This window comes from Artibeus jamaicensis, unplaced genomic scaffold (assembly GCF_021234435.1).
Source record: "Artibeus jamaicensis isolate MK-2021 breed Jamaican fruit bat unplaced genomic scaffold, CSHL_Jam_final contig_233, whole genome shotgun sequence".
NCBI lineage: Eukaryota > Metazoa > Chordata > Mammalia > Chiroptera > Phyllostomidae > Artibeus > Artibeus jamaicensis.
Genome location: NW_026521486.1, coordinates 25,264,585 through 25,283,013, shown reverse-complemented (window position 1 = coordinate 25,283,013; position 18,429 = coordinate 25,264,585). Strand labels below are relative to the sequence as shown.

Sequence of the window (18,429 nt, the reverse complement as noted above, 5' to 3'; positions counted from 1 at the left end):
GCCCAGGGTAGAACAGCCAGATGAAAAATAAAACAACAGATAAAGTGTAGAAGGCTGGAGGTTTCAGTAGTTGAATCTTCCCTTTTCATACGGAGATTTTTGGTTAGAGCCAATCAGATCGAAGATTTCTGCTGCTTTGCTCCTGAAAGGAAAAGTGGGGGAAGGGAGAGAGAAAATGGCCACATTCTCCCCTTGAGCCACATGATCCATTTCCCATGTGACACATTCCAGAGCCTTGGAAAAGAGAAGGGAGGGGCACCAAGAGAGTGGGGCTGGGGGTGGGAAGATGGTTTAACAGTCTACCCTGCACAGCGTCATTTCGTCTCCCTACCAGGAAGCGGGCTGTGAGCCAAGGACGAGGCAGAAGACAGGTATGAATGTGTTCCCAAGATTTCCTGGTGGTTTGGGGCATCCTCCAAACTCCCATGCAAGGTCTGTTCCTGACCAAGAAGATCCAAGGAGACCGGCTCTAAAATCAAGACCTGATGGAGGTATGTGCTAGTAGTGATCCTGCAGTGTTGTAGCTGAAATTTGGCTTAGAGGACAAAATACCATCTCTTTTTCCAGGCAATTTGGAGATTTTTGTCCTGGTTTATTTGCTGGCTAGGGGCTTTAGATTTGTTATAGGTCCAGAAAAGATGCCTAGGTAGTTCTTCAAAATGAACAATTCACCAGAGTAAGTGTCTGTTGAAGAAAAATTAGATAGAAATTCTGTATGGTGATAATTAATAAAACAAAGAATTGATGAAAAAATTTTTTTTCCTTGAATCCTGGAAAGAGGAAAAAATAGTTCTGAAACCAACTAGAATTCATTGCCACTTCCACAAAATCCTGTTTCATTCCTCTTCAGCTGCTTATTCTGTGCTCCTGTTCTCAGAGGTTATTGGCGGTGGCTTAGGGAGCCTGGGTGGGCAGGCGTGCTGTGTGTTTGTGCTGTGCAGTCGTCTTCCTTCGGATGTTCCTGCTACCAGGAGTGCCTGGGACTGTTTCCAGCGCTGGTGCTGGGCAGCAGACTGCCACGGGATTTCAGATCTTATAGAATCGCTCCCCAAAGGGCCCCTAGCAAGTTCTCAAAGGACTCATCCAAAGTTACAGACTAAAATAATCCGCCATGCCCTCAAATCTCGGGATCTTTGACCATTTCTACCCAGCAGAGAGATGGAAGGTAGCCAATTTATATTTTTTGTCTTTATGTAACAACACTTCCAAAGTTCTTGCTCTACAGGGTCTGGCAGAAGTAAGGCCTGCTTGAGTGTGGTTGGTAGGGTAATAATATGGCTGTAATCATTTATAGTTTTAATTTGAGCATTTCACCTAAAATGTCATGTGGTGTGCTTGAGTATGGTATTGATATGTTATAGAATTGCATGCTTATGATTTTGTCATAAAAGATTTTGTAATAAAAAAGGGGCATTATCTGTGCCAGACCCTGTATGTAAAGCATCAGTGTAAGCACAAGTAATCAGTCATTTAATTCTTATAATAACCCCCTGAAGGAGGCGTAATTAGTGCCCACATTTTGGTGATGAAGGAACTAAGGCACAGAGAGGTTAGGGAACTCTCCCAAGGTCACACAGATAGTAAATACTAGAAACAGGATTTGGACCCAAGAAACTTGATCCCAGACTTCATGATCTTAACCACCGAACTATACTGCTTCTCTGCTTGTGTTATTTTAAATGATGTCAGCAGTTGATTTGGTTACAAATGTTGATCAGCTGATGCTACTAGAAAATTGAGTCAGCTTGCCTGGCTAAAACAGAACCCCAGTGACATCTATATTTCATCTTGAATTTTCCCAATAGTCACATTCTGTACCCCCAAATAACCTATGAAGTAATAGCCTGTTCTTCTCCCCTTGTGCTGTATAGATATCTAGTAGTAAAACACTGTGTTGCTATGGTGAACAAATCATGTCTAAAGGAAAAAAAGAAATCTAGAATTACATCATGGTTAGGTTTGTTTGTTTGTTTGTTTATTTATTTATTTATTTATTTAATTGAACCTAGAAATCCTTCCAGCATTAGAACCTAGTAACAAGACCAGTCTAAGCATGTTCTCTTTACAAGCACTTACCTGGTTTTCAAAATAAAATAGATTAGAAACTTATAAATTTTTAAATATAAACTATGATATCAAACTGCCTAGATTTGGTGCTTTAAAATAATATTATCATACTTTAAAACAAGGGAATAGATCTCTTTGCAAATTATTTTAGGTTTTTAAGGGAGAAAGAGGAAAGTGTTTTTTATAACTTCTGGGAATTTCTGAGACGTAAGGATTTTCTTCCTTTGGTCTGTGTGGTTTCTTTCCCTCCTGGCGGTAGACAATGCAAGATGACTGATCTCATTCTTATATGCTGTGGGAAAACTAAGAATTTACTAGGTCAAAGATACGAAGAGGAAGATTAGGGATAGAAAGCTAAAATTTGTGAAATTCTTCACAAAATAAGGTGCTTCCCTTCAGCGAAGGGTTTCATCGAAGAACACTTTGAAGAGTAATTTTGCCCCTTGCAGTCTTGAACTTTAGTTAGTCCTTCAGATGAAGCCTTTCATCTCTGCTGAAGTCTACATTTCCCTGGGACAAGTAACACTTGCACACGAATACAGTCATGTGAAGGGAGCTGCTGGTGTCCTCCCGTCTTTGGATTGCTAGCACTTAGCACCAGGCCTGGTCTATGTAAGCTCTCATATATACTGGCAAATGAAGACTGGGAAGACTCAAGACTGACAGCATTGTGCTGGAGCCAGTTTGGGGGCCCATGCCTGTTTTGTTTTGCATGTGTTTGTAGGGAGGATAGTGAGGAGATAAATGTGCAGTAGAAGAAAACTTGGCATCAGTCAAAATTATGCCTAAAACTTAGGTATGCTAGTCAGACTGACCCTAGAACAATGGGAAGAGCTCACAATGGCAAGATGTAGCAATCAGTTCTTTCCCAGGGACTATCAGTACCCCTGGCATTCTATTTGTATTTAGAATAAAGTTCTTTTGATGTTTTATTATATTTTTTAAATTAAATTCATTGTAGTAACATTGGTCAATCAGATTTTATAGGTTTCAATTGTACATTACTATGACACATGGTCTGTATATTGCCTTGTGTGCCCGCCACTCAAAGTCAGATCACCTTCCATCACCAGCCATTTGGCCCCCTTCACCTTCTACTGCTCCCCAGTACCCCTGCCCTCTGGAAACCACCACACTGTCATCTGTGTCTGTGTCTTCTAAGATTTTTATTTACATCCAGATGGAGGCACCACTATCGGTCTCATTTTGCTCTGATGTTTTGCCTGGAACCATTTCCCAACACTGAAACAGTTAACTTCAAGTTGAAAGTTAATGTCTTGAGAAGGTCCGTTTCTTCCCTGGACCTCCCTGTCCTAATCAGCTGTGGACCCCAGCACCCAGAACATTGCACCAGGAACTCACAGAACTGCAGGATTCCTCCCGGGAGATCTCCGGGATCTTCAGTGTCAGAGTGGGTTGGAGCCGGGCGGCCTTTCCCAACCCGTTTGCAGTTAGGACCTGAATCAAAAGATCGTCTCCCAGCACTTGAAAGGTCATTTAGGATTTGAATTCAAGCTAAGAGGCTAATTAGCATTAAAATAATTACCCCTCTTGATAATGTACACAAATATAACTTTTTCCTATTATTTCTCTATCTAAGTTGCTAAGGAGAGGAAGAGTGGGGTTGTGAATAAGGTGTGCATCCTTGAATTCTATTCCCTCATCCTACCTCCAGTGTTTGTTACCTGCAGAGTGAGCTGTGCAAAAGCAACAGCCCTGCTGGGGCACCAGTGCTGCATGCCCACCACACTGAGGCAGGACTTCCCAGGTAAACAGGTAGGCTAGTGCACACAAGAGGTGTCCATCTGGAAGGCAAGCTGGGCTTCATACTTATCTCCTGAAATCTAAAAGGTGGCCTCTACTCCACCAGCTGAACAAGATAGGAGAGAGAAAGTGGAGAGGCTTTCCCCGGAGAGGGGGGTTTTGCCCAAGGAAGCTTTCAACTTGGAGTCTAGGAGTGAGAGAGGAAAGCAGAAAAGGGACAATGTACATGCGTGAAGGATACAAGAAAGTCATGCCTCTGCCCTGCCTTTCGGTCACAGTGACCTGCCCACTGCTAGTAAACCCTGCTGAATGAGTCGTGCCCTGCCAACATAATTAGCAAATCCTTCCTAGGGTGTGTGCGCAAGGAGGAAGGGCCAGAGTGGGTGCAGTTTCTCCTCTATGAACCAAAGCAAAAGATGAGATGTGAGGAGAGGTGGCGGATCCAAAAAGATAGTTTAAAAAGCAAAGAGGAATTACCACCATGAGTGTATTTCCCTGTCTGTGGATTACTTTTCCTTGGCTAAATTTTTAAAGCATTCATCTCCTGGAGCCTTTCATTCAGCAGACCTTCCTAGACTCTGGTGTCTGTCGTGTATAGTCCTGATGGAAGCCTTATGATATGCATTATTAGCCCTAATTTCTGATCAGGAAACTGAAGCTCAGATGATTAACTAGTCTAAAAATATATGGCATAAAAAAAAATATATATATATATACGCATTAACCGTGTGAAGGGTATGCAAATATACATTTAATCATAGTTTCAGTGATATATATGTGTGTATGTATATGTGCATAATTTGTCCATAAAAATATACATTAATGCAAATTCAAGTCTAACTTTTGCTCCATCAAGTTGAAGGTTGCTTTCTTGGAAAATCCTGATTGCAGACAATGATGCATATCAAAATTTGCCCGGAGCGTGGATATGAATTTGATGTGAGACAAATGTAAATGATTCTGAAAAATAAGAGTTCTTAGTAAGTCCCCAGTCAGTGCTTAGACTTGGTTCTTAATGAGTCTTTCACCTTCTTTTCAAATAGCTTTAAGTCCCATTTCTTTTACAGCTCTTCGCTTTGAGCATAGGATGTCTGCTCTCCGCTGCCCTGCCTCTTTCCTATTTAAGTCTCACTACGAGAGGTGTTGATACTGAAACCAGGAAATGAAACTGAACATTTACCTCCAAAGCAACTGTTTGCCTCTCCTTTAACTCAGTGAGCACACAGCAGGTATTCAAAAAATGTTTGTTGTAGTGAGTTAAATTGAGCATGGTCACGTAAAAATTTCTTGGCCAGATTGTTTTGTTCAGAATTCAAAAGACCCCCACACTGGGAAGAGAGGTATGGAGAACTGTTAGAGGACAGTCGGGGTTCTAGTAAGTGTTTCTTCCCTGTGGAAATGTAGGTGGTGGATAGGAGGAAAGCAAATGCAGGGGGCAAGTCTTTGACCAGACCACTTCTTACAAGGAATCTTCAATAAGGGGTTGTTGGCACACCCAGGATAATTATTGAGGAGCGGTTGGCTGCCCTCTAGGTAAAGTTTGGCCCCTAGGAATTTTTGGAGATACATCCTACTCTTCTTGGATGTCAAAGGCTCACAGTGCTGGCCTCCAGCAGCCCCCAACAACCCTCCTCTCTTTCCATCAAAATGCACTCTCAGCATGAGCTCTTGGCTAGGTGAAGGTGGTAGGTTATAAATTAAATGAATGTGTGTTGTTCATCCCAGTGTCTGCCTATCAGCTTTAGTTCCTAGAGTTAAAATGACCTTAGAAATCATCCAGACCAACTCATTCATATTGTAGACATGGAAACAGAGATTCAGAGAGATTGATTTACTTAAGGTCCTTACACTGATGATTTAAAAAAAAAGAAAAAAGAAAAAGAGCCGGGTCCCTTGACTTGCTCTTTTTTTAAATTTTAAATATATTTTATTAATTATGCCATTACAGTTGTTCTATTTCCCCCTTTCATTCCCCTCCACCCTGCACACTCCCTCCCCCACCACCCACCCCTTTAGTTTATGACCATGTGTCTCAAGTTCTTTAGATTCTATATTTCCCATACTATTCTTGCCCTCCCCCCTATCTATTTTCTACCTACCATCTATGCTACTTATTTTCTGTACCTTCTCCCCTTTTTTCCTTCTCCCACTCCACTGTTGCTAACCCTCCATGTGATCTTCATTTCTATGGTTCTGTTCCTGATGTAGCTGTCCTCTTAGTTTGCTTTTGTTTTAGGTGTGGTTCTTAATAACTGTGAGTTTGCTGTTCTTTCACTGTTCATCTTTTTTATCTTCTTTTTCTCAGGTAAGTCCCTTTAACATTTCATATAATAAGGGCTTGTTGATGATGAACTTCTTGAATTTGATCTTATCTGAGAAGCACTTTATCTGCCCTTCCATTCTAAATGAAAGCTTTGCTGGATAGAGCAATCTTGGATGTAGGTCTTTGGATTTCATGTCTTGAAATATTTCTTTCCAGCCCCTTCTTGCCTGTAAGGTCTCTTTTGAGAAATCAGCTGACAGTCTGATGGGAACTCTTCTGTAGGTGACTGTCCTCTTATCTCTTGCTGCTTCTAGGATTCTCTCCTTCATTTTAACCTTGGCTAATGTAATGATGATGTGCCTTGGTGTGTTCTTTCTTGGGTCCAGCTTCTTTGGGACTCTCTGAGCTTCCTGGATTTCCTGGAAGTCTATTTCCTTTGCCAGATTGGGGAAGTTCTCCTTTATTATTTGTTCAAATAAGTTTTCCACTTGTGGCTGTTCCTCTTCCCCTTCTGGTACCCCTATAATTCAGATGTTGGAACATTTAAAGATGTCCTGAAGGTTCCTAAGCCTCTCCTCAGTTTTTTTAATTCTTGTTCCTTCATCCTTTTCTGTTTGGTCATTTTTTTCCTCCTTCTGGTCCACTCCTTTGATTTGAGTCCCAGTTTCCTTTCCATTACTATTGGTTTCCTGTGCATTTCCCTTAGTTTCAATTAGTTTAGCCTCCATTTGTTCCTCTAATTTGTGACTAAAATCAACCAGTTCTGTGAGCATGCTGATCACCAGTGTTTTGAACTGTGCATCTGAAAGTTTGGCTATTTATTCATCACTTAGATTTATTGGCTCTGGGGCTCTGAGTTGTTCTTGAGCCATGTTTTGCTCTGTTTGTGCCTGTTATGTATGAGGAACAGTGCCTTATTTGTTCACCAGGGCAGGGTTACCCAGGTTGCTGGTTTGTGATGCTGTATGTGGGGGCAGGGTCAGAGAGGGACAATGGCGGTTCCCTCTGCCGCTTCCTGCCACTGGGCCCTGCGTGGTCACTCTTGCTGCTAGCTCCTTCACCGGTTCATCTGCACACTAATGTTTGACTGCGATCAGCTCTCAGTGGGTCCACCCGCTTCTCCACACCTGGGATCCACCCACGGCTGCTGGCGCACCTGGGTCGTGTGCCCAGGTCAGTCCAGTGGATCTTTCCTGCCCAACCCCGCTCTGCTGCTGGCTCTGTCCCTCTTACCGGTTTGGCTGAAGGGTTCGTTGTTGTCAGACTTCCGTGTAGTTCAATTTTCTGTGGTTTGGCTGTGTTTTTGTTGCTAAAACTTTGTTATTTTTAAGCTTAGTTGTGGGAGAAGGCGCAGTGCTTCCACCTACGCTTCCATCTTTGGCGGAAGTCCTCTGACTTGCTCTTTATTGCTTATAAACGCAGGTTTCTTGGCCCCCAGTTCAACACTTAAGATGAAGTAGAAAGCACCGTACTCTTTAAGCCATTCAGGATTTTTAATATTCTAGATGCTGGTGGGGTAGTGGAAAGTGGTATATAGGATGGCTGGTAGAAATTTTAATCTTCGTACTCAATTATATAAGAAATGGTATATTGGATTAGTTTCTATTGCTGCTATAACAGACTATCACAAAGTTAGTGGCTTAAGATAATGTTTATTATGTCACAGTTCTGCAGGTCTGAAGTCAGATTGTCCTTGGCTGGTTTCTTTGCCTAGTCTCGCAGGCTGACATCGAGGAGTTGGCAGGTCTGTGTTGCTTTGCAGAGGCTCCAGGGGTGGCTGCCCTCCCAAGCTCATTGGATGGTTGGCAGAAGGCAGCACCTTGTGTTAGTAACATTCAGGGCACATTTCCTTGATGGCCATCAGTTGGGGACCACCCATCACTCCTACAGGCTTCTCTGGTTCTTGCGTGTGGGCCTTACAAGGGAGAGCCAGCAACAGCCTGTCAGTTCCTTCTCACGCTTGGAATCTGCCTCTGACTTTTTCTGCTCATTTGACTGCTACCAACCAGAGAAAAGAGTTCATTAGTTTGGGCCCATCTGGATAATCTAAGATCAGCTTCCCATTTTAATTTCCATAACCTTAATTATATTTGCCCTTTTGCTGTATAATATAACTAATTATATCCCTGACAGGTTCCAGGGATAAGGGTGTGGACAGCTTTCGGGGCCCATTCTGCCTACTACACACATTCTTTCCTTAAATAATGGCAAGGCTCCTAAATAACAGTCAATAATATTGTAATGACTGAGTGTGGCGCCAAGTGGGCACCAGGCTTATGGGGGGGGGGGTCACTTCGTAGGGTAAAAAACCTCTAATCATTATGTTATACACATGAAACTAGTATGCTATTATATGTCAATGATCATGGAAAACTAAATTAAAAAAAGAAAAGATAAACTGCCAAGAAAAAAGGAAGGGGATAAGCCTTCATCCTGTCAGGCTAGTGGGAGACTCAGTAACAAACATGGCTGGGCTTCTCCTCCTCTTCCCAGGTCCTGGGGTTCTTCTACAGAGCAAAGTATGAGCATCGGTCCCTCTAACCGTGGATCCCCTCTGATTATAGCAGACACATAATTATGGTCTCATCTGGTGTGGGTCCTTGAGGGCTGGTGGATCTGCTGCTTTGGTACCATCCCTGGGGTTGTGGCCTCTTCCCAGCTGGGCAACACTATGCCTTGGGCCCACCTCCCCAGCCTCACTTCTGCATTACCACCTGCCACTTATCTGGAGCCTAGTGAGGAAATGAGGCAAACGTCCCAGAACTACCTTAAAAAATAGCTTTATTGAGTTATTATGTGCATACCATAGAAATACAGGTCACCATGTGTGGGATATTGCATGGCATTTACATATGCAAAAAATTTATTTATTTGAAATTCACATTTAACTGAGCAACCTACATTTTATCTGGCGATCTTATCTGGATGGCACATTGTGAGAATATGTCTTACCCTCTCGTTTTCCTGTCCTGCACCCCTACAGTCATGTGGTGGCTACCTGAGCCTCATGTAGCTCTATAAAGCTCTTAGCTCACTGTCCACACCAGGGCCATAGCTCAGGGCCAGAAGGTAAGACACCAGCCACTCAGAAAGCTTCAAAAGAGCCTATATGACCTCTTTAGCCATTTAGCATAAATTCAGGGATGTGTTTGTAAGTACAGGGCACCAGGATACATTGTCCAGTAAACCCTGTACTCCTGGAAGTGGTGGGCTGGGAAATGTTTAATGCCTCTACAGGAAGGAAAACCTGATTTGTAGTGTTTGTCAGTTTCTGTGGTGTAAATATCCATACCTTGCCTGATTGATGATACCAATGTGATGTCATTGAACTTGGGGTTGGGAAGAAATGTGCACAACTGTCTGTAGGGAGCCTGTGCAAGGCAGCCCTAGCCCACCAGTGCTCCAGGTGGTTCTCATTTTAATATATATGCGAATCAAGCCTATGTAACAACGAAATGCTTAAGAGAAAATATCTTACCACTATGGTATTTTTCTATAGTAAAACTATTAAAATTTTAAAAAGCACAGATACCTACTTGGGGTAATACCATTGATAAAACTATTTCCTCACTTCAATTCAGACTGAAGCATAGTTATGCTTTCATTCTGCATTTAAAGGCAACCATTAATCATCTTCCGTAATGAATTTTTAAAACCCTCATATTTTTTATTCTGAAGAGAGGCTGTATTTCCAGACCAGCATAGCTGCTGCACTTTTAATGCTAAGCCTCTATCCAATATGTGGTGGTGGTGATTTTTCCCCAAATGTTCACTATTTCACATATTCCTGAGCTAACATGTTGAACAGATGTATCTGTGGGTTAAGAGTCTGTGGGGGAATAACTTTGTGTTCCTACGTTTGGTTGGAGTCAAGAAAGACCTGTCTATGTATAGCTAATTCCACCTTCTGAATTCAGATGCAGCCCTTGTGGCCACTCTGGGAGAGAAGCCCCAGTGGTGGTGAGGAGCGTGGGCGTAGTTGGAGTGAGGCGGCCCTGGGGGGACCGCTTTCCGACTGCATGTCCTTTGGGAAGAGCTTCAGCTTCTACACTTGTAAAAAAGGCTAGTAATATTTCCTACCTCCAAGGGCGACACATATAAAATATCTGACATAAGAAGCACAAAATACGTATCAATTCTCAGTAGTACTGATGTTATAACTACTGTTGTCATTGTAATTAATCTTACTGCTCATTAGTAAACAGCCTTATGCATCTGTGTAGGTCCAACAGATGCTTCCCATTCTGCAGAAAATATCTGTGTTTTTCCCCAACCAAACCATGTAAAAACTCAATATTATACAAATTCTAGTTTGACATTAAATTTTTGAACAAATCTCAGAAATAAAAATGGTCTTTCGACATTGTGAGAGTGTCTGTAAATTTTTACAATTTTAAGGGGGTGGAGGGAATCATTCGTTAGGGTCTTTTGAGTTTGAAAGAAACCTAACCAGCAGTTGATGAGCTTGGCCAGGAACAGCCGCAGGCAGCACTGCCAGTGAGCAGTTGGCCCCTGGGCCCCTTGGTTCTCATTGCAGCCTCATTAGTTCACAGTCATCCATCCGTTCACCCGCCCATCCAAATGTGATCTTCAAAAAGCTCAAATCATGACTCTCACACAAATAGAGCATGAACATGCCAAAGATTTATGAACTTGTTACCGGAGGAATTGATGAGATAATAAGGTTGATTCCAACAGCATTCGAAGAAACAGGTGATTTATAGGGCTTTGTGCTTTTTTTTTTAAGAATGTCAGCATAAGATTGCTAGAGAGTCACAAAACTGGATAATGTTTTACAGGACAACAAAGTCTGTAACCTCAAGTTATTTTTCCTGCTAGACAGAAATCTGCATGTTACCATGGAACTTCACAACGTCTAGACCCTAGGCATATAGTGAATAGCAGAATCGGGCACAGACACATTCTCCCAGAGAATTACTTCTTGGAGCACCCCATCTAACAATGTCCTGGCGTGGCTTAAAAAAGATCTGTTCTCCTTATTTTCAAGCATTATATCATTTTTATTAACACATCTATCCATTTCTTTGTTCAATAAACCTTTATTAATATCTGTATGCTCCAGGAATTTACGGATAAAGACATAATCTCTGTCCTCAAGGAATTTGTGACATAATGGGGAAGACAAACATTCAAATGAAATTTGCAGCTAAGATGCTAGTCATGTCACTACAGAGGCCCACCCACTCCCTAGTGCTGTGCCATGTCAACCTACTCACCATTTTCCCCGGTTTTATATTAGAAAACACCTCTTAGAGCCCGACAGATGAATTGTTCCTCTCTTGGATACTATATAGAGACACATTTTTACCCAGTGGAGTGTGCCATGTGGTAGTATCAGAACTGGCCGGGAAGAGATAGGTTGAGCAGAAAGGGGGTAAAGAAGTCTTTCCTGTTGCTCCTAAAATTACTGCATATGAATGAGTTGGAAATAATTACTAATTAAGCAGTCCTTGTATTTCCCAAACACTCCCTTGAAGATGTATTTATTTCCAAATTAATGGAGCGGGGAAACCTTTCTGAAATTTGACTTTTGGACACTAGAATTTAGATATTACATGGCAGATGATTTTTTCCAGGAGAGCGGGGTCAAGGATCTGTCTGAGGACACCTGATCTACCTCCCCTCGCCCTTAAATAAGAGTTCTGTTTTGTGTGGCAGTTGACCTGGGTGACTTTAATTTCACTGGCTCTGCTCGTGTGTTTCCCTGTCTCCATGGTCACTGATGTGTCAGCCGAGGGAGGATACACAGTGATGCTCTGTGTGCTTGTAACTCCATGCAGAGCCACCTAGAGTAGGACTCCTGTACTTCAGTTCTCCATCCTTGGGGATTCGACTGAGTAAAATATTTACTAAGCAATTATTAATGTAAAGAACTTCAAGGGAGGCTATGGAGCATGGGAAGAGATAACCCCCTCCTTCCAGGAGCCATGGTGTGGTGGGGAAAACGGAGACATGGGAGTACTTCTCAAGCAGTGATGCTTAATCCTGGGTGCACAGTGGGGTCACCTGAGGGACTTTGAAAGGTCCGGTGCCCAGGCGGCACTTCAGACCAATTCCGTCGGAGTCCTGGGGCAGGACCCAGGCGTCAATATTTTTGTAAAGCTCTCTGGGAAAGTCCAGTGTGTTGCCGAGCTAGAGAACCGTGGGTCTAAAGCAAAAGAAGTGAAAACGCTGCGGTGAAGGACCGGCAGAGCACTGCGTGAACAAGGATACCACAGCCATTCTGGATATGCTAATACTGCTATCTGCTGTCGGACCACACGGCAGCCCACGGATGAGGGAAATGTAGCCTCTCACCGTAGCCATGGAAGAACTTTAGGTCAGTTGGATTGTAGCGCATGTGTTAACTGTCTACTGGGGAGGTACGGTCCGCAGGAAACTGTTTCCAAAGGGGGAAAAGGGCCCAGAAAAGATCAACGCATTAAGAGGACCTCCAAATTCACTCCACGTGAGCATGCGGTCTCTCTCTCTCTCTTTCTCTTTCTCTCTTTCCCTTGGAGTTTTCTTTCCTTATTTCTTACTCGTCTTTCTTCCTGAAAAAGGCCCATTCCTTCTCAGAGACTCCACTTCAAAACCTCACCTCCTTCATGAAACCTGTTCTTTTCTTCTTCCTCTCCCAAGCAAAACTGGGGTCCTATTTTTCTCTGGCTCTTAGGTCCTCATCTGGTTCTAGCAGTTAATTATAATTATTATAGGATTTAGTTATAATATGGCGGACAGTTTATTTACACATCTACCCGTTCGTGGGCCTTATCTTTGTCTCTTTAGTACCCAGCACAGTTTCTTGGTTTATTGACTGAGTAAAGAGAGGTGTAGCAACTTTAGGTCGAGTCGGAAAGTCATGCCATCGTCAGGGGAGACCTAGACTCAGGTACACCCCAGGCTGCCTTGTTCCATTTCTGAGCGTCAGGCTCCTTTGCTTCCAGATGGTGGGGCTGGAGAAATCGGCAGACAGGCTCACTGGTGTGAAGCCGCTGGAGGGAATATGGAAGAAGGCTCACGGAATTGGAACTGTAGGGTGAGCAAGTTCCTTCTCTCACAGCAGAGCTTGGCCTTAAGAGAACAAAAGGCAGTTCACAGGGTTTCAAGTGAGTGAATTACTGACTGTGGAAAAGTGCCCCTGCCACTGACTCCGGTTTCGTTTGGGCTGCAGGATCCCCGGGGCAGTTCGGAACGGTTCTTTCTGTCTGAAAAAAATTGCTCGTCTGTTTTATTTCTAAACTTTAAATATTTTTTAAAAATCGTGTTGCTTCTCTTTTTGGCATCTTATATGTTTTACCTAGGAAGGTGGAAAACTATTTCCATTTTACAAGAATAAGGGTCATGCATTCTAGATTTTCTAGGACAGTGCTAATATTAGAGTTTATGTCCTGTTTTTAAACTGCGTGTCCTGATTTTTGAATACGGAAAGTATGGTTGCTATTCTTACAGCTGGCTGTCAACTGGCCAGCCATGCTGAGAGGTCTTTTCGTAGCAAAATGTCTGATTACCTTACATTGCCCCTTTGAGAAATGAAGTAGGGCTGCCTCTTGGACCAAAAAAAAAGTATCACAGAGCTGGCATTTGGTACACATCGCTCCGAGCTCCAGACTTCTGCTGAATGTGGTTTCTTGGTGAAGACACTATATAGTAACCCTCCTCTCCCTACCCCAGATTAGTGCAAAAACCTTTCAAGGAAAAACAGGTCGTTAAGGACTGTTTTTTAATCCTACTTTTAAAACTCAGAAATGTTTCTTTGTGAGGCGGTCACAGGAGCCCAACGTGAGGGGCACTGGGCCCTTGGAGATCCCGTTGCTGGAACTGCACGTCCCCGCCCTCAGCCTCGTGCCGCGGGCCAGATGGAATTGCTCCGGTTGTTATGGATTCAATGGCTCTTTTGCTTAATAGATTCAGACCAACTTAAACAGTAATAATCCCACTGCGATCCAAGTCACCTCAATTTTAATCGAATGGTCCACAATTAAGTAATCTTTTCACCTGTTAAAAAGTGTAATTTTTCCCTCACTAAACAGTACAAAAAGGTAAATGATAAACTTTATAATATTCTTTTATATCTAAGGATCATAAGCTCTTAAAAAAGTGGCTGAGTAACTGTTATATTAGGTCACTTTTAATAATCTGAATGCATAAGGTTTCTAGTAACCTGGTTACATTCTTTAGAAGACATTTTGTATGTTCTTCAGTCAGTACGTCATTTTATGAAACAATGACTAGAGAATAGCATTAACAAATGTCATTGATTGGCAACAAGGTTTAGTACATGAGTCGCATGATCTTTTGCAAAAAGCAAGCTATTAGGAGCTACTTCTGGTTCACACAGAGGTGTTATTTACAGTTGCTCTGTGTGCTTCCATAATGCTTCTGTAATGGAAATTCTGCAATAAGAAAACGGAGGGTCCTTTCTAGGAGCCTGCCAGTCTGTATTCACAGGTTTCTGTCAGCTATTTCCATAGCTGACATCTGAGTGTTTGCCTCAGCCCGAGTTTTCCTCTCTTGTGGCTTCATCACTTTAGTGTTAAAACATTCAGGAACTTCTCACTCACCCAGAATTTCAACAGCTATTCAGTTGGGGGTAACACTCTTCTTGTGAGCTCTCTAACTCTCTGCTGTCCCCAGTGAGTGGAGGGAAAAGGACACATTTAGGAGTGGGGCTTGGTATGAGTTCTACCACATTTGACCAAGGGTCAAGAGGGTGAGGCCACAGGGAGCTATGCTGGGATCTGCTAAACAACTCCTGCAATGAGACAGAAATAGAGCCAGAGTTTTTTCTGGATAATAGTCATGTTTTCCTGCCGGGACACGAGGCCTACTCATTGACAAATGACAACCAATCTGAGTGTCAAATAAGATGGGAAATCGATCTCTATGACACCCTTTTAACAGGAGGCTTCATTCTTCTTTTCTTATCCAGGACTAAGAGGGAAAAAATGAATATGGTGTTTGCTCACAGAATGGATAACAGCAAGCCACCTTTGGTTACTCCGACACTTCTGGTGGTGCCCTTCCAAAACCACAGCCGCCCTGAAACAGCCGCACCTCCACCAAGCCATGACCTGCCGGAATTATATGAGGAGCAGGGCTGGATGAGCAACAAGACAGACCTGCAGTATGGACTGAGACCTGGGGAAGTGGCCACAGCCAGCATTTTCTTTGGGGCCCTGTGGTTGTTGTCTGTCTTTGGCAATTCCCTGGTTTGCTTGGTCATCCACAGGAGTAGGAGGACTCAGTCCACCACCAACTACTTTGTGGTCTCCCTGGCGTGTGCTGATCTTCTCATCAGCGTGGCCAGCTCACCTTTTGTCCTGCTGCAGTTCGCCACCGGCAGGTGGACACTGGGTAGCGCCATGTGCAAGGTCGTGCGGTACTTTCAGTATCTCACCCCTGGCGTGCAGATCTATGTTCTCCTCTCCATCTGCATCGACCGGTTCTATACCATCGTCTATCCTCTGAGCTTCAAGGTGTCCAGAGAAAAAGCCAAGAAAATGATTGCAGCGTCGTGGATCTTCGATGCAGCCTTCATGGCTCCTGTGTTCTTTTTCTACGGGTCCAGCTGGGACAACCATTGTAACTATTTTCTCCCTTCCTCTTGGGAAGGGACAGCCTATACTGTCATCCATTTCTTGGTGGGCTTTGTGATTCCATCTGTCCTCATAATCTTATTTTACCAGAAGGTCATAAAGTATATTTGGAGAATAGGCACTGATGGCCGAACTGTGAGGAGGACAATGAATATTGTCCCAAGGACAAAAGTGAAAACTATCAAGATGTTCCTCATTTTAAACCTATTGTTTTTGCTCTCCTGGCTGCCTTTTCATGTAGCTCAGCTGTGGCACCCCCATGAACAGGACTACAAGAAAAGTTCCCTTGTGTTCACAGCGATCACATGGATATCCTTTAGTTCTTCAGCCTCTAAACCTACTCTGTATTCGATTTATAATGCCAGTTTTAGGAGAGGAATGAAGGAGACTTTTTGCATGTCCTCAATGAAATGTTACCGGAGCAATGCCTATACTATAACAACCAGTTCACGGATGGCCAAAAAAAACTATGTTGGCATTTCAGAAATCCCTCCCACGGCCAAAACTATCACCAAAGACTCAATCTATGATTCATTTGACAGAGAAGCCAAGGAAAAAAAGGTGGCTTGGCCCATTAACTCAAACCCACCAAACACTTTTGTTTAATATCTCAGAATTCTTTCAGTTATTGTTATGCACTAGAAATTAAAAGTCTTTAACTATAAAAACAGAAGCTACTTATGTATTTTTTAATCAACTTTCTGAGGGAAATGTTTGCTTTTGTAAAATGCATTCATTTATCAATTATAGTTTTTATGGTTTTAACTTCAGTTACTTTTCATTTTAGAGGAAGCATTCGTATTGAGCTCCTTTTACTGTATTAGTTACAGACACAGAAAAGAGAATTCCTACTTTTTATTTACCATTAGGTTCAAAAAGCATAAACCATACACAGTCTGAGTGACGAGCCGAGCGAGTTGTGTTGTCTCCGTTTTCTCCTCCCTCCTGAAACGCTGTGACAGTGGGCTTCTGTTTTAAATGGAGTCCCCTCTGTCACACATTTCAGAGCCTTGTATTTCTTATACTAAGGAACAGGAGGAAGTGTTAGTATTGTACATATTTTTATATTACCTTCTTCTAAGTAATCGCTGTCCAGAGAGCATTCCATAGACAGGACTGAAAATACACTGGAATTGCTGGACAGCGTATTCTGTGGTTGAATTTTAATCAGGGCTTGTAGGGAAAGAAAACGCGCAATGTTGGAGAGAATGAGGAGATTACCCCAGGCTCCTTACAGGGTTCCCGGTGGTGTGCACCATGAGTCTGGATTCATGTGTCTCCCACAGGGGCGCTCAAGAAAGGTGATGGTTTGGGGGTGCACTTCGGAGTAGAGGCAGTTCTCCTATCTGGCTCCAGGTTCCCATAGACTCAGAGGAAGGGACAGGGATGCATCCTTTGAGGTGGAATTTGAATTTCTCCTTTGCTTCTAACCTTCAGTGAACGCATTATGATAATCAGCCTGCCCATCCTGCTCAGATGTACTTCCCTGCGGGCCTTCCATCAGAGGTTTACACTGGATGCCTGGAGCCGACTCCCTGGGTCACAGCTCTGGCTCGAGAAGAACAATATTACCTATCGAGCATTCGGGGGGCGCGGAGCGAGGAGTCACTTGCCAGATAAAATGAGCAGTTTGTCTCCTGGTGGGCACAATCCTTCCCTTTACCTCTCCAGCATTGTTGCTACCCACTCAAATTCACTATGTCAAAGAAACATAATCAAGATCTGTTGGAGTTACTGGACTACAATCAGTTTTGAGGCTCCACCCCTCTGTAAGAACCGCATGTAAAGGAAGCAAAGAATTAGAAATTTTTAGAGTAGAAGGGATGTTGGGAGACCCTAGCACAATCTCCTTACTGTTTAGAAGAGGAAATTAAGACCAAGAAAGGTCAAATTAAGGGTAAACTAAAATGCCTTCTACTGCCATTCCAACATCGTTTCACCCATCTCCTTGCCACGGCATGATTCATTTATTGAAGAGAAAACCCTCACTGTGTGTGGAAGAAAACAAAGAGCATACACAATTCCCCACTGTTTGGTTAACTCGCTAATTCACCTGGAACAGAGACGACTTCACGGTGCTGTAATTAGTGGAAATGCAAACCAACTGTCAAATCGTTCTGCAGAATGACCACTTGATGGCACTGTGGCTAGTAGGCAGAGCCTACCTCCTCTTCACGATGCTCGTCACGTTGGCGATTTCAGAGAAATCCTGTCTCATAGCAACAAGACAGTGGAAATTGCTGAGCACCCAGAAGCAGCTGTAGATTAACTAATCAATCAGTGTATTCAAACACACAAAGCATCTAAACATTGGAGGAAATTCCAAAATAATTAATACCTTTTACAGACGTGAAATTGCTAGTCAAAATATTATTTTAAACCCATTTTACAAAGGATATCATTTTCCAAAAAACCCTCAGACCACCAAGCTGGCGGTAGCTTTGCCCACACTTAGAAGGATCTCTCTCTTTTCTGCTCCTGTTATCATTCGACTGAGAATTCATGAATCTTTTCATAGCACAGTAATGGAGGCTTTCCCCTAAAAGTAAATGTTCCTATGCTCCTGGCAAGTAGGCATTTAAATTTATTTTATGTCCATTTCATTTCCTCAGACTCTTTAATTTTTTGAGCCCCTACTTGGGGCCATTCTGAACTTTTTGCTCAACTGAGCACTTCTGTTCAAACGCTCTGTGTCTTTCTCAAAAAAAAATCTCTTTAAAAGTATGTATTGCTTTA

General features: G+C 42.9%; 1 protein-coding gene across 1 annotated transcript; it reads left to right on the top strand.

The window, feature by feature from the left end:
• Window positions 1-442: 442 nt before the first annotated feature.
• On the top strand, window positions 443-16,299 carry GPR19 (G protein-coupled receptor 19). The gene is made up of 2 exons (XM_037136658.2): window positions 443-491; window positions 15,027-16,299. The coding sequence occupies exon 2, from the start codon at window positions 15,043-15,045 to the stop codon at window positions 16,297-16,299; it is 1,257 nt and encodes a 418-aa protein (XP_036992553.2). The 5' UTR covers window positions 443-491; window positions 15,027-15,042.
• Window positions 16,300-18,429: the final 2,130 nt, after the last annotated feature.